Source organism: Onychomys torridus, chromosome 4 (assembly GCF_903995425.1).
Source record: "Onychomys torridus chromosome 4, mOncTor1.1, whole genome shotgun sequence".
In the NCBI taxonomy this organism is placed as follows: Eukaryota; Metazoa; Chordata; class Mammalia; order Rodentia; family Cricetidae; genus Onychomys; species Onychomys torridus.
In genome coordinates this window covers 1777806-1794391 of record NC_050446.1, presented here as the reverse complement: position 1 = coordinate 1794391, position 16586 = coordinate 1777806, and the positions used below count along the sequence as shown (strand labels likewise).

General features: G+C 44.4%; 1 protein-coding gene across 3 annotated transcripts in view; it reads left to right on the top strand.

Moving 5' to 3' along the window:
• Positions 1–15266, top strand: part of Rabgap1 (RAB GTPase activating protein 1) — a 124193-nt gene extending 108927 nt beyond the window's left edge. For all 3 annotated transcript variants that reach the window (XM_036183979.1, XM_036183978.1, XM_036183980.1), the window contains exons 20-26: positions 5934–6026; positions 6391–6501; positions 9936–10040; positions 10749–10832; positions 11263–11334; positions 12393–12590; positions 13695–15266. In XM_036183979.1, coding sequence (XP_036039872.1) covers positions 5934–6026; positions 6391–6501; positions 9936–10040; positions 10749–10832; positions 11263–11334; positions 12393–12590; positions 13695–13817 — 786 coding nt within the window. In that variant the 3' untranslated portion in view covers positions 13818–15266. The remainder of the gene's footprint in view (positions 1–5933; positions 6027–6390; positions 6502–9935; positions 10041–10748; positions 10833–11262; positions 11335–12392; positions 12591–13694) is intronic.
• Positions 15267–16586: the final 1320 nt, after the last annotated feature.

The window sequence follows — 16586 nt, the reverse complement described above, 5'->3', positions numbered from 1 at the left end:
GCCCCCGTCCTTTCTGAAAAAGTGCACTGAGGATTAAGTTTGATAAGGCAGTATCTGAAATGGCCACAAGATGGGTGTGTTGCTTAAAAAGCACCATGTTCTCTGGGGCCTGTGAGCCTTAATTTTCTCTATATTTCTCCTGTGCCTGTCTTTTTGGTTTCTTTTTTTGTCTTCAGATGAGCTAATGCAGGACTGAAGGGTTCCGTCTCTTGAGAAGTTAGAGCCCATGGCTCTTAATGTTAAGCTTAGTGTGTTATCAAGGCTCACCAGCCAGTCCACCAATCCTGTCAGTAGACAGAAAGAAAACTGTTCCCACTGCTACACAACATCCCCCTCGTGGGTTTCCTAGGAGCTCCATGACACTTTCATACTTGTGTGCCATGCATAATTTTTACGAGTAAGGAAAGTGAAAGAAGGAGTTTCTAGGCCTTTTAATTTTTGATTCAAGAACTATGTAAGGGTTGGACATCTGCCTAGAATCTCAGGACTTGGAAGGCTGGAGGCAGGAGGATCCCCAGTTCCTGGCCAGCCTTAGCTAAATTTTGTAGATGTTGTTTGCTGTCAAGGGAAGGAAGGAGTAGGGTCTAAACAAGTGTAAGATGTAAGACTATTTTAGATGAAAAGTCATTTGTGAGGTGGCTCAGCTAGTCTCTAGATGAAGCCTGAATATCTGCTCCTTTATAACAGAATCCTGCCTAAGGCAGAGTAGGGCCTGTGAACCATTGCATCCTGGGAATGTGATATCTCAGACATGAAATGAATGTGCAGGACTTAAGGCTGCCTGTAAGAGAAGATACTACTGCTGAAACCAATGATGGCTGGACCACTGAGATCTTAACCATCAATTGCTGGGGAGACAGAAAACCCTTTGGAATGCAGGATTTACTCATGAGCTAAAAGCAACACTAGTTTGTGCTTCTTTCTCTACCCAGACCATTTGTGTAGTGAGCATGTAGAGACATCTTAAGTGATATGAGGATAGTGCCCTCAAAAAAATTTTTGTTTTTGAATGTACTCACAGACTCTGAGAAAACATAATGCTTCACATGGTGAGATGGATCCTCATGGTGACCTCTAAGGTCTGTTTAGAGATGCCTAGAGTATAGAAGTAAATTGCCAAGGCTGTCAGTAGGGGATGACGTAGAGATCCAGACTCTAAAAAGTGTTTGTGTTTTGCTGTAAATAAAGGACTGACCTGTCTCAGTGTGGACACTTGCTCTCTGAACACAAAGCTGTGCTACTTTGTAATGCTAGGTAAGACCACAGTGTTATGTTCATAAGTGCGTCCATTGTAGAACTAGATTTTAGTGAGGAAATGTGTGCCTTGTTTCTAGTGATTCTTTTGTCTGTAGTGTGCCCTACATGCTGCTGGCTAGTGCAAGGCCAACAGCAAACATGCCTCCTCCTTTAACAAGTTAGATTCCCTTTGGCTGTCAGCTCTTGGGGCCTTGGCTACTAATTTGTTCTTGTATTATAGAAAAGCATTCGGGTCAGATTCAGATACTTGATTCTGTCTCATGATCTTTAAAGGAATCTGAGTATGAGCTATTTGAACAAATAAAAAGCTCAGAACTTTAATATGATGTTTAATTACATCAGGTATTTTAGAGGCCAGCCTTGGGCCTCTGCTGTGTGATACCGGGTAGACTAGACAGCAGTGTTGTAGCGAATGAGAAAGAATGGTGCCGTAAGCAGGGCTGTGCATAGGCTCTTCTGATGATAGTTCAGGTCAGCAAAGAGCAGGCCACAGAGATGGTAGGAAATAAGAGTCACCTAGACTGTGTTCTTGTGATATTGCCTGTGAACCTCATTTATACATGTCACAACTGATACCAAAAAAAAAAAAAAAAGGAGGCAATACCCTCTGCCTTGTCCACCTCAGGAAACTGTTGTGAGGCGTAAATAAAGTAGCAGGTAGAGAGGCACGTCCCTGACTGGAAGTCATGTGAAGCAGTGCCCCAAAGCACCCTTGAGCTGCAAGGATGGTCAGTGTCCAACTTGTTGAATTTACTTCATCAGTCCTACTCTGCATCAGGATCCCTACTGCACCAGACCTATTGTTTATTCCCCACTACCCACCAGGTCACCCAGACATTTGACTTCAATCTTGTCATGTAGCTCTAACTGGCAGCATAACTGAACTCCCTATGGCTCCCATACCAGGTCACCTCCTACCCCTGGAAAACTTTCTTAAGGCATTCTGGAAACCTGCCCTTCTTCTAAAGGGCCAGGATAGTTCATGTTTTTCTGTGTAAAATGGACTTCATTTAAGTGGTTTGATACATGCTCGTTGTCTTAGGGTTTCTATTGCTGTGAAGAGATGCCATACAACTCTTACAAAGGATAACATTCAATTAGGGATCACTTACAGTTGCAGGCGTATAACCCATTATCTTCAGGGCAGGAAGCACAGCAGCATGCAGGCAGACAAGGTGCTGGAGCTAAGAGTCCTTACATCTTGATCCAAAGGAAACCAGAGGTGAACTGTCTCACTGGGCGTAGCTTGAGCATCTGTGAGACCTCAAAGCCCACCTCCTCAATGACAGACTTTCTACAACAAAGCCACACCTAATGTGCCACTCCCTTTGGTACCTTTTTTTTTTTTTTTTTTCAAACCACCCCAGTGTATTCAGGAAGCTGCTCTGTTTCTTTCAGGTAAGTTGCCAGATAATAATTGCTACAGCAAATAACAGTTACTGTTTATTGAAAAGACCTTCCATGTGCTGCATAGTCTTCTAAGCACTGAACATAGTAGTTTTCTGTGATGAGATCCTCTTAGACACACTCAGAGGCACTATTAGTATTTCGCAGATGAGGTCATCTGCCAAGATTGGAGCTGTGGTGTGCTACTCACAGAGCACCTCAATGGAACCCAGGTCAGCAGTCACTCTCACCTCCTCCATGTACTATAGAGGCTGACTGGGGACCAGAATCACCGGGCAGATAGCAGATGTGTCAGAGTGCATTATCCAGTTCTCATGACAGATGACGACAAAAGGAGAGTTGCTGAACTACATTAGAACTTATACCAAGTACCAAGTCTTGGGACACTGAGAAGGCTCAGCAGGTATAGGTCATCACCACCAAGCCTGACAAGCCTGAGTTCAGGCCCCAGATTTCACATGGTAGAAGGAAAGGACCAACCGACTCCTGAAGTTGTCCTCTGACCTACAGATGTGATGCATGGCACATGTGGTAATGGAACACATAGACCTATGTGTGCACACACAGACCTATGTGTGCACACACAGACCTATGTGTGCACACACAGAACGAGTGTAAACAAATGAATGCAAAAAATAAAATTAAAAAAATGAACCAGTTGGCATGCATTAGGTCTTCACCATCTCCCTAATGTGAAGATTCTCACCTGAGGACCACAGTCTCAGGGGGCCCAGGAGCCCTCTGGAGGTATTTACAAAGCATTTTGCTAAGGGGATGAGTACAACTCTACCCCTGAGGGGGGGGGGGGGGGTCATGTGCTCAGAAAACCCTGGGTAGGGTTACTCTTCAGAGCTCTACTCTGACTACGGTGGGTATGAACCTACTTCACCTCAGTTACCAACCCACACTTGGAACAGGAGTTTGGTTTCTTTTTCTTGAAAGAAACTTAAAACAGGGCAAAGGTTCAGTTTCTACTTCAGTCTTGCTGAAGGATGACAGTACCTCCTTGTGTAAAGCTGTAATTTTTGAAGCCTTCTGATAGAAGTCAGCTAACATTAGCCTTCTGAGCACTGGAGCAGAATGCATAACTCATCTTTCCTTCTAAGTTTAACTACAAGAAATGCATCATGGATATCTGAGTGGGAATGTCACAGTAGAGCTCTGTCTTGGCAGAGTATGTATGCTGGTCTCTAGATAGTTCTGTGTCACAAATGCTATATAAAGAACATGGTCCACAGCAGACCCTGAAGGAGGCCTGACTGAGTCCTGTTGAAGCATTGCTTAGGCACTCAGGTGCATGGCAGTGAAACAGACATGGAGCACAGAGCAGGAAGGGACGGCACCTGAGTCATAGGTTCCAGGAAGGAGCTGATACCTCACCTGGCACTCACTGGACACCAAGGATGCTGAGTTTGCCAGTTTCAATCAAAGATAATAAAAGTTGGAAATTAGTCTTTCAAAATGTGTGGTTATGAGGAAAGTATTCATTCTTTCTTAGCCTTGCTTGATAGTGAAACACTGAAGTAACCTGAAGGTGTATGAAGATGCTGGTCAGGAGATGATGACTGCTCTTTCTTTAGAAGCAGCTCAAGAGAGCCTTTGTCTTGGCTGCTGTCACTTCTCTTTTGCCCAGACTTTGAAGAACACCGGTAGAAGAGCATGCTGTCCAGGAGTCTCAATTTTTTTGTTTTGTTTTTGTTTTTGTTTTGTTGTGGAGCTGAGGATTGAACCCAGGGCCTTGCACTTGCTAGGCAAGCACTCTACCACTGAGCTAAATCCCCAACCCCAGGAGCCTCAATTATTTCCTGATAGAATTGGTTTATAAATTTACTTATCTCACAGACGTTTTATTTGGGTATGATTTTTGTTTGTTCTGGTGAATCACTTAGGACAACAATAAAAGGTTAATGGGCATCTTTGTGGCAACTGTAGCCAGAGCCAAAGATTGCACCCTGACCACCGGCTTTAAGATAGCAATGCCAGACTCCAGGAGTATAGCTCCAGTTGAGGCACATCTGCTAACAGACCATACAGAAGTCAGAGCCAGTGAGAGAGGATCCTCCAGGGTGCCTGAGCTGGGTCAAAGCATGACCAGAAGGAAATGCAGGTGTTGCCACAGCGTGCTGCTGATGTGCACCTCCTCCCACTTCTGCTTGGATTTCTTCATCTGCAGTTCCCTGGACCTGTGGGCCAGGAGCAGATTGGAAAATGAGTCATTTGGTGCTGATAACTAAAGCGTTGAGAACAAAGAAGCACTATGCCTTACTGAACATGTCTGCTTCATCATGCTGCTGTTAGAGCTCATACTTTATATAATTTTAAAAACACAAGAAAATGGCTAGGTTTGGTGGTGCACACCTTTAATCCCAGCACTATGAGGCCGAGGTAAGCACATCTCTGGGTTCAAGGCCAGTCTGGTCTACAGAGTGAGTTCTAGTACAGCAAGGGCTGTTATTATAGAAATTAAAAACAAAAACAAAAACAAAAAAACAGAATGAGTTAGCTTTTTAGAAGGAATTGAACAAAGGAAAGCTAAATCTTGAAGTTCACTCTTACTTATGATTGAAGCAAAAGAAGTGCCTGCCAATACACAACGGGCTGATAGGTATAGGAAGAAAGCGAAGATTCCCCAGAAGAAAGAGAAGTAGTTGGTCATGATAGAGTATGAAAATCTAGGGAGAAGGAGGACTTGGGGAGAGAGGGAAGGAAGCATGGTAGCTTCAGAACATCCTTTGTCTACAGTCTATGGATTACAGTAAGAAAGGATTCCGTGAGATCTGCTTCTAAGGCAGAGAAACGTGCCTTTGGGAGGCAGAACACATAGTGGAAAGAGGGCTTGGGCTTTGACTGGAATCCAGTGGCCAGGCCTTCAGGCCAGATTTTACCATCACATCTTGATATCTTTAGTCATAAGACAGAACCTCTTGATCCCTCAGATGAGGAAGTGTGTACCTGGGGAGGGAGGAGCTCAAGTGGAAAGCATTTAGTGACATTTGGTGTGTGTTACAGAAAATGGTGGCTTATTATTACTAGGATCAAATAGACCCCAAAATTACATAGGCATAGCCTATAGACATTCCATAGAGTAGTGTTAGTAATAACTTGGGGGACCAAATATCCAAATGGAGTCTTGGGCTTATATTTGTCTATGAAGATTTGCGTCCCAAGGTAGTAAACTCCATGTGCACAGTAACTGGGTCTGCCCAGGTAAATGGCCGTGAGCACCACCATTGTCAGGTTCCTCATCTGTGCTGTGATGTTCTTGGCAGATTAGCCAGAAGAAGCTGAAGAAGTATGAGAAGGAATACCACACCATGAGGGAGCAGCAGGCCCAACAGGAAGACCCCATCGAGCGGTTTGAGGTTCGTATACAGCCTTTACTTCATAGGCCATAACTTGCTTTATTGAATCTTTTAAATGTTTCAAGCTTGGTTTTCAGACTGAGTTTGCAAATGAGAAAATAACAGCTGTTCTGCTCCAAAACAGCCACCCAAGTTCCTTGTTCTTTCCTCAGCCAGCCAGAGAGAGCTGCTGAACATGGCCACTTCAGGTTGCCGTGTGTGTCTTTGTGGAAACAGAAAATTAGAAATTGTTTATTGAGAAAAATGTGTGGATTGGGTGGTGTACAAGACTTGGAGACTTTTTTGAAAGCTTGGCCCTTGAGAAACTATTGTTTCCATTCAATTTGTTTTTGATGTCTATAACCTACTTCTTTCCCTCCTACAGCGGGAGAATAGGCGGCTGCAAGAAGCTAACATGAGGTTGGAACAGGAAAATGATGACTTGGCTCATGAGCTGGTCACCAGCAAGATTGCACTGCGGAAGGACCTGGATAATGTAAGTGTGACAGATGTGAGGAGACGGTTCTCGGCAATGACACTGATTTCAGTGTTGACTGCGGTGGTTCTCGTCAGACCTGCCCTGGTCAGGGAGTGCCACTGTGCTGCCCTGCCTTCCACCCTCTACGTGTGCTCACAGAGCCTGCCTGTTTTCCCAGACATTGAGAGGTAGTGGAGGGCTGTTTGCTTGTTTGTTTCTTTTTTTTTTTTGGGGGGGGGGGGCCTTACTAATTCTCATGCTGTTGATTAGCAGCATTCACCAGAGCTTCTCATACTAAGATGCACAGAGGTTTTGTTCCTCTTCCTGTTGAGGGCCTGCTTGTGGGAATCCATTAAGTGATGAGCAGCCTGTCTACTGGCAGATACTCCAGTTTTGTCTCCCTCATCCTGACAGAATGGCTTCCTGCTTTCTGAACCACGAGCTTCTCTTTACAGAAGTAGTCTCATTCATGGTGTAGGACTGGAAGACTTATTTTGTGGCAAGATAATAATGTTTAAGGTCTTTATTGCTGCTAGTTGATTCCATCGTTGATATAAAAACGGTTCACAGATAAAAGAATGAACATCGTTGTTGTCTAATAAAAACTTATTTACAAAAATTAGAGGTAGGTTGAATATGGCCCCTGAACTACAGTTTTTCTGAGTCCCTGGATTTAATCGCCCAATACCCTGAGATGACTTCTTTGTTAGTTTGCCAAGATCCTAGCAATATACTTAGGCCTCTCACATTCATATATATTCTATCCTTAGAGTATGAACTTAGAAAATTCTTGACATCCATCCAAGTATACAAACAGTGTGCATGTCATATACTTCCTTGAAAACACACACTTTCGTGTTTTTCGCAGAGTCATTAAAACATTAAAGGAAAATATAGCAGTATCTGCTAGTTCTTTTCATTTTCTTCAGAAATTAAAAATTTCAGACAGACCTTGGCTATAATCCCCTAGTCTGCTTTCTGTCCACCGTGGACACTGAGGTCTAGGCAGGAAGGGTAATGGCTGTGACCCAGGTGGAGTCGGGATTCCATAACTTGGCATACTGTAAAAAAAAAATGTGGTGGTGGCGCACGCCTTTAATCCCAGCACTTGGCGGGCAGAGGCAGGTGTGGATCTCTGTGAGTTCGAGGCCAGCCTGGTCTACAGAGCAAGATCCAGGACAGGCTCCAAACCTACAGAGAAACCCTGTCTCGAAAAGCAAAAAAAAGAAAAAGAAAAAGAAAGAAACAAAAAAACGCCTGCAAAGAAGAGTGGGTCAGAATCCCGGCTGCAGTGAGAACGGTTCAAGGCCATTAGCTCCCTGTGACTAGCACCTGGGCTCTCACTGCCATACTGCCACAGGCCTGCTTGTCAGGGTTAAGCTCCTTCCTCTCTAGAAACCTGCACACAGTTGTCACTGCTCAGGCATTTCTGCCTGAAGAGGAGCTGGAGCTGGTGTAAGTGCAGAGCCCGCCTCACACTTCCCTCCCAGCTGTGGATGGTGCTGCAGAAAGGATGTGAAAGTCAAGAGTCCCAAAGGTACAGCGGTGGCAGGTTGGCCAAAGGCTTAGGTGTGGCATTTTCTTCTCTGTAAGAACCAATGATAGCAGTCATCTAATGGTCTTGGTAAACTCTGGACTTGTTTGCTTTGGGGGGTTTGTTTGTTTGTTCAAGACAGGGATTCTCTGTGTAGCCTTGGTTGTCCTAGAATTCACTCTGTAGACCAGCCTGGTCTTGAACTCACAGAGATCCACCTGCCTCTGCAAACCTTTTTAAAAATCATCATTTAAAATTATGAAGCTGGGTAATGTAAGCACTGTCTTTATAAGGACAGCCCTGTTAGCTATTTACCTATTTTACTTCCAACTTACAGAGTTTTATGTAGTGGGAGAATCCATTGTCTCCTTCCTTGTGGAATGGCCACAGCAATCCTCATTGCTCTTACGTCTGTGTGTGCTGCATGGCAAGCATCTTTTGTGTCCTCTCCTTTTATCACACCTATTGTCTTTGTTATATCCAGGTAGAAATTTGTTTTCTATCTTGCCTGCTTCTTTTTCTCTTATGCTGCATCCTTTGTTTAATTGGGTATTTGCTTGGTCTTCCATCAGTCACATTATAGACTATTGTGACTTCTCTCTCACCCACAGCTTCTGCTACTTCAACCACCCAGGACCCGTAACCTTTCAGACATTCATTCTCTGATGTCTAAGACATCATCCTTCTGACAGAAGCCCCAGTGGCAGGAGAATGTACATGGTTTCTACTTGCCTCCTAGGGACCAGTTGTATCCCAGATGTTTTTCAGCTTTCTGATTGATTACAATGGAAGGGGAATCTGGTTCTATTCACCTTCATGACTACAAGTAGAAGCCTGGATTTATATATATTATCCCCAGATAGTCTCATTTCAGCTGCTTATGTAAACAGAGTAACTGCAGCAAGTGGGGTCCCATCAGAGGACTGTGGCTGGGGCAATCCAGTAGCCTCAGCGCACCTTGCCATCGGCACAGTGCTCAGAGTCAGCTAGAGTGGTGGAACACTTGCCCTGGACTGTGGAAGCAAAGCCTATAGCTGGATTAGCTCTTCCCCTGGCTGACATACGCTTAAAGTCAGCCTCACTGAGTCACCTCCTCCGTGCAGTGCTCAAGTGCTGTCAACCAGCTCTAGTCTCCTTGTCTGGTGTCTCCATTTTGCTTGTGACTGCCTCTTGGGTTTGCAATGGAGGAGGAAGTAGTGAACTGTCACTGGAAAGGGCAGCACTCACCTCTATTTATGCCAGCACAGTCTATAAGTAATCAACAGCAACTGAGCATGCTCATGTCATGCCTGTCTCACACTGTTTAATGTCAGAAAAGCTTGGGAAAATTGTCTAGGAACGGACTAGAAAAGACCATCCCCCTAGCTTCCTTGATTGATGTACAGCATGATAAGACACTCTTCAGTTATCTGTGAAGGGATCAGAGTCAGGAAGCACAGGGATAGCCCCCTGGGATTCACATCTCTACTCACCAGACATTTGTGTGTGCTAGAAAAAAAAGACTAAGGTGGAATATGGCCACTCAAAATGATACAACGTGCCTGAAAGAAGCAGCCTTCTCTATTTAGCAAGAACACACATGCAGGACTATTTGGATGCCTAAGAGAAAACTGGATTAGAATTCACAGCTACCATTCCAGTGTTCACTCTATGTTATGCTGGAGAGCCTGGAGCTTAGAAAGGGTCTCAGTAACTTATTCCTGTGTCGAGAGTCACTCAACTATGAGAGTTGAGACAAGTCAAAAGCTCAGTTCCTCACCACTGTGCTGTACTATCACACACTTCAAGTAGTCTAGGTGTGACTTGAGCTATCATTCCTGTCTGGATTGGCTTTTCCTACTTTCTTAAAATGGAATACTGCCCTATCAATTCTGAGCTTAGTTGAGAGCTCAGTGATGGCAGCTCCTCAATGTTTCAGGCAGAGGAGAAGGGAGATGCACTGAATAAGGAGCTGCTGATGACCAAACAGAAACTGATTGATGCAGAGGATGAGAAGAGGCGGTTAGAAGAGGAGTCTGCACAGGTGAGGGGATCCTTGCTCCATACACCTGTGTTTTGCAAATACTGGTGCGTTCAGCTAACCTCTCAGCACTGGAGAACCTGGACAGTGGCATTGGTTAATTTTCAAAGGCCTTTTTTATTTCCTCTCTAAAAACATAATGGTTCTTAACAACTAAAGCATGAGTTAGTGTATCATTGAGGTGGGAGAGGCTCCTGTATACCAACATGGAAAGCAAGGGGAGAGTGCTAGTGTCTGCAGGAGAGGGTGTATCTCAATGTTCAGTACTCCTGCTCTTGTCCTTGGTACCTCTGTCATGCACTGTGAGAGCTAAGAGTGCTATGGGACCCAAAACAAGCTCCTACCGCCTCTCCCCGCTGCACACCTGCAGAACCTCCACAACTATTGTCTCAAACAGGACTGGCCAGGGTGAGCCTGACCAAGCTCAGAGGCCTGTGTAACACTGCCCTCTCTTGCTGAGGTTTTCCGTCAATGTGGACTGCATTGTTTTTGAAGTGTCACTTTTCTCCTTCTATTGTCTTTAAGTACAGAAGATTAGTGTTGTATTGAGAGGAGGAGGAGGAGGATGTGGATGTGATGTGGATGTGGATGTGGGGGAACTAAGCCCAGCCAGAGTTAGGTGAGGCACTTTTTGGAAGGCTCAGCACTACACGGTTAATAACCAAGCTTCCTTTTTCACTTAAAACATTCACCTTTCTTTAATGTGCACAGTTAAAGGAAATGTGCCGCCGGGAACTTGACAAGGCAGAATCAGAGATTAAAAAAAACAGCTCTATCATTGGTGACTATAAGCAGGTGAGTTCCTTTACCAGGGCCTGGGCTGGGGACATAGTGGGGAGACTGCACTCTGGCCTCAGTGCAGAAGCACACTGGCATCAAGCCCCTGTTCCTACCTAGTCTCACTTTTGAACTAAGCAAGCCTGGGAAGGTTGTTGGGTTTCCACTAGGCATGCTTGGAAGAGTGCCAGCATGTGTCTGAATGTTGGCAAATCACCCCTCCAAGGCTGGTTCAATTTCACAAACACAGAACCATACTGAACTTGTTCCCTTCTATACCTGGGATCTCACAGTGGCCTACAGAGAACTTGAAGGCCAGTTCCCATCTGTGAGTATGTCAACCTCACCTGTCCAATCACAGAGTATTCTGGCTGCTGCTAGAATAGAATTTATTCAAAGTCCAACTTATATAGGTGGCATTCAACCTTTTATTTTTTTTTTCCTTTAGATTTGTTCTCAATTGAGTGAAAGACTGGAGAAGCAACAGACAGCCAATAAAATGGAAATTGAGAAAATTCGGGTAAGACTTCTTGACTAGGCAGATTTCATACCCTTTAGTTCATATTATGGCTTATCCTTGACACACAGGTCCAAGTGAACCAGACTGAGCAGTCCAGATAAACTGCCTGTCACAGCTTGGGTCTGTTTCCTCTGGAAGGATTGAGACTGAGACCAAATGTGCCTTGGCTTTAGACCTCACTTGGACTCCTGTCATAAACATCTTCAGGAAAGTGGCACCAAGTATTGCGTAATCTTCCAGTCTTTTCTGGTCTTAGTTTAAAATATAAAATTACATTCATCCCAAATTAGGTGTTCTTTAAACATTTACATCTCTAAATTTGGGATATGGATTTTTTTTTTTTTTTTTTTTTTTTTTGGTGGCATAATAGAATTTCCCAGTGGCAACCCTGTTTGGGTGAAATGTAAGATATTTGTGGCTGTTTTACATACCTTTTTATTTATTATTTTTAATAATTATAATTTTTCTTTTTATTATTGAGTTATGTTTATGGGAGATGGTAAGATAATTGCATTTGAGCACAGGTGTCTATGGAGGCCAGAGGCATTGTGTTACTCCTAGAGCTAGAGTTGGAAGAAGGTGTGGGCCACCTGATATAGTGCTGGAGTCAAGCTCAGGTCCTCTGGAAGAGTATTACATCCTCTTAACTACTGAGCCATTTTTCCAGCATCTATATCCAGTTTTTGTACCCTACTTCTTTATACTAGTATTAGTATTTACCCATTCTCCCATATTACCAGGCTCCCCTAAAGAAGCCCAGACCACCATCCCCACTGCTCCTAGTGGGATGTTATCTCTTATATATGCGCAGTACATAAAGGTCCTCGTGTGTGAGCCTTTGTTCTTTCCCCAGCACTCCTCACGGGGGACAGCAGGTCAAGAAGGGGGATTCTTACTGCTTTTGGTATGGAACACCAACCAGGTAGTCTTTGAAGTAGGTTGCTGACAGTTTCCCAAGAAAAACAGGCTTTTCTAGTACTCACAAGAGACACTGAGGCACAAGCAGTATCTGACAATTGCCATCTTTTGGGGCTCTCTACTTTTGTTGTTCACTTCAGCAAAAGGTAGATGACTGTGACCGCTGCCGAGATTTCTTTAACAAAGAAGGACGAGTGAAGGGCACCAGCTCAGTCAAGGGGGTTTTGGATGAGGACACGGATGAAGAAAAAGAGACACTCAAGAACCAGCTACGGGAGATGGAGCTGGAACTGGCACAGACCAAACTGCAGTTGGTAGAAGCCGAGTGCAAGATCCAGGTAACAGCAGTGAGTGAAGGCACACACCACATCAGCAGTCAATATTCCTGGTATGGGCTAGAGACCCCAGAAGTGACTTTTGTGGTTTTGATGTCATGTCCATTTGCTTAAACTGTGACCATAGCCCTTCTGGGTAGAACACGATCCTTTTTACCTACCAGAGTGTGTTGAACCATTTAGCCTGACCTAAGGATATAGACTTTATCATAGTAAGAATTACCACCAAAGCTTCAGTCTTTTTAGTGGGACACAGAGCAAGTGATTAAAAACGGTCGCTCTCCCATTCAGTCTGGGTTAGTAATCTCCATAAACCTCAGGTTCCTAGTGTCCATATAGAAATAAGAATTCTAATCTTTGTCAGGCTGTATTGAGTATAACAATATTATGTAGGAAGGGCCATATGTGGGTATGGGGGCTTAACAAATGCAAACCTTTTTGTTCTAACCTATCACTTAACTACTTTGGTGACTGTGGGCATATTTCCTAATTTATATGAGTTTCCAGCCAACCTTATTACTGGGGCAGCATGAGTGGCAGGAACCTAGTTCAGTTCTAAAACTTCAGACCAGCTTTCCCATGTCACAGGGCATTAATAGACACTTCTACTTCTGTCAGGTTCTGCCTTAGATTCTGGGAGAGGGCTTGCGGGACTGCCCAGCACAATCAAAAAGTCATCACCAAGATAGCAGTGTCTAAACAGTGGTCAGAGAAAGGACAGAGCAGCTGCAGAAGGACTGGAGCAATGAGCATTCTGGGCTGAGGGAGCAGCTCATACCACAACCTAAGGGAGAAGAGGCCAGCCTAGTGAGGAATCTCAGAAAAGGGATGAAAACCATTGCCAAGGCTATTGGAGAGCTTGTGGGTCTGGGCTGTAAGGCATCTCAAAGGCCATACTGAGTGAATTGGATTTACAGGGGATTTAATTAGATGGTAGTATGCCTGACAGTGAGTGAATCAATAGGCCGTAGTAACAGACTAGGCAAGAAAGGGCTTTACTAGGAAAGCTCCCAGATCCATAGGCACTGAAACCTGCCTCACGAGAATGAATGGATGGAGCTCTTGGTTCAGCTATGCAGAGGCTCACACTCACTGCTCTCTCTATAGGACTTGGAACACCACTTGGGCCTTGCTCTCAGTGAGGTGCAGGCAGCCAAGAAGACCTGGTTTAACCGCACACTGACCTCCATAAAGACAGCAACTGGAGTTCAAGGAAAAGAGACATGCTGAGAACAGCTGCTGCCTCCAGACACCTCCAGAAAACACACCACCTTTGGTTGCCTTCTTTGGCCAGATGTGTGATTCTGTGACATGTTCCAGGACCAGAATGTACCTAGGTCAGAATGTTAGGTCAGTGTGACAGGGCTCCTGCAGCAGGCTGCCAACCTGACTGATGTTCTGGACATGCACCTGCCTTTAGTGCTGTCCAGGCCTCTGACTACATGTAGGAACACCTCGCCCAGTCAGGAGTTGGGGCGTCCTCCAATGTGTTAGTTTTTGTTTTATTTTCTAAACCCTTTATTTAAAAAAAAAAAAAAAAAAAAAGACAAGAAAAAAAACACACTTTATCCTTTAGGCTGGGGGCAGGGGTTCAGTGCCAGCAGAAGCTCCCAGAGAGATGAGAAGCACTTTTGGGTATAAGAGTCTTGTAGTAATGGCTCAAGTCACCTAATTTTGTTAACCAGTACCATGCACAGGTTTGATTTGGCATTACTTACATTTCTGAGCAATTCTATGCAACTCTCATAGTCCTTTTTTTTTCTTCTCTTTTCTTTTTTGAAGCATTAGCTGCCAAAACGGCTTCAAAAGGCTGGAATGGGCCACATAAATGTGAGACTGAATCAATCATGACGTGGACAGCTCTTACTTTGTTTAATGTGTCATGTGTACATATATATGTGTGTGTGTGTATATAAATATATATATAAATATATATATATATATATATAAAAAAAAATACCTTTCCTAGTACCCTGCACTGACAGTGTTTAAATCCCAGACTCAGCCGATAATCTGTACCATTGCCGTCTGTGGTTACGAGGCACTTTCTGTTCTTCCTGCCATTGTGGAAGCTGGCAAGAGCTCCATCACCTCTAACGTTTGCACAAGTGAGGAAGACTGAGCTATGTGCCCAAATAAACAAGAGTGCACACACTGTATGGTCCCTACCTTCCTGGCCTGTCTCTCCCAGAGCTGCAAGTGTGGATCTTACTGGTCAGATGGGCTGCGGAGTCTCACTTCGAAGTTATGAGATGGTGGTTTTAGCACCTTTTTTAAAAACTAAAAAACAAAGCAAACCTTTTAACTTAATTTATGTGGTGATAGGCTAACAAGCAGTCTCACGGGGTTCATCCTTTCTGCTGTGTGGAGGTGGCGTGGGTTTGTATATAAGGACACTCGAGTCGCTTTCTTTCCCTGTTGGTTTTACTAATGCTTGATGAGGTCATCTACAGTGGGGAGAAAACAAGTGGCCAACCCTCCCCCAGACCATCCCCCACCAATTCCTGTGTCTGTATTGTTCAGTTACAACAGCTGTAAGCCCATCTAAAATTAGGTGTGTGGACATTGTGCTAGGGTAGTTTGTGCGTCAACTTTATGAACTGAAATATAAACCAGTAAAATTGTATTACTATTTCTTTTGTTTAACAGCATATTCATTAAATATTTTGGTACAAACAGCATTGCTTTGTACAAAGCTGTTTTATGATTGCGTGTTCCTTTCCCATGCTCCCATGCTCCAACAGCAGTCAGGACCGCATGTGCTGTCACATATGCACATCAGGCAGAGCTGAAATGTGCCAACCACATGGGGTAAGAACACACAGGTACAGGATGTGTTGTGTAAGAGATGAGTGCAGCGGTCCTCCCTGCGAAGTATAGTGCTGGGGTTGACAGGTGAGACACCCCAGTGCTTAAAGTCTATGGAAGAAAGTAGAATTATGTTTGGAAAGATAAATCATCTCACCAGTTGGAGATGGGAGAAGAAACAGCAAGCGAAGAAACTGAAGAGCAGAGCACCCAGGCCCTGGGATACTTGCTCACCCATAGGGAAAGCAGTGACAGTGTCTTCAACTGAGATTCCTTACCCTCTCTGGCTGGTCCTTTCAACATCATTACATCCCAGGGATGCAGGTAGCCAGGCCCTCTATTAGCATTCTTTAGCCTCACTTCTCTGAATGTCAGTGTTACTTTTCTAACCATGCTCCCCATTCCCCTGCTTGCCCAGACCTCCAGAACCACCATCAACTGTCTCAAAGTGGTCTCTGCTTGGCTTGCCTACATAATGGCTGATCCTTAGGCCCAGCTTGGAGAGGCCTGGATGGTGACTCAGAGCATACTCGAGACCCTTTCAATGTTTACAGCATGGAGGACATACTTCTGGGGTCCACATTTGCTTGCTAGCTGGCTCCATACTTTTCCAGGCTCAAGGGTCCCATGTTAGGAGTATATCTTGGCAAAAATCTCCATCCTAAAGCTACACCATCTGAGAAAGGAACCCCCATACACCAATCAATCTTAAGTGTATGGGCCTAAAATAACTCTGATAAGGATCTTGAGTTGGGGAAATACCTTACAGGTGTGTGACATGTTGCTGGACCACTGAAGGTCTGCAAAGGAGACGACAAGATAGGGAAACAACTCTGCAGCAACAGATAGGGATTTGCTGTGTAGAAGCAGGGAATCAAGGTATAGGAAGGAGAGAAAGAAGTAATCTGTAAGTCAGGTGGAGGTCCAGGCAAAGGAGCCTCAAAGTGGTGGAGGAACTACTGGAGATATTAAAGGCAGTTTGCATTGGGGGAAGTTTCCTACTGATCCTTTAGGGGGTTTAAAAAAAAGTAGAGAGTTCGCAGGGGTGACAGACTAGAAAGAGAACAAGAAAAGGAGTCAGTGAAACTTCATGGCACAGAAACCCTAGGAAGATAAATTTGGCTTTTCCTAGGTAGCCTTGGACAGAAGGCTGGAGATGTCTGGAATGTACATTTGCTAAGGAGTTAAGTC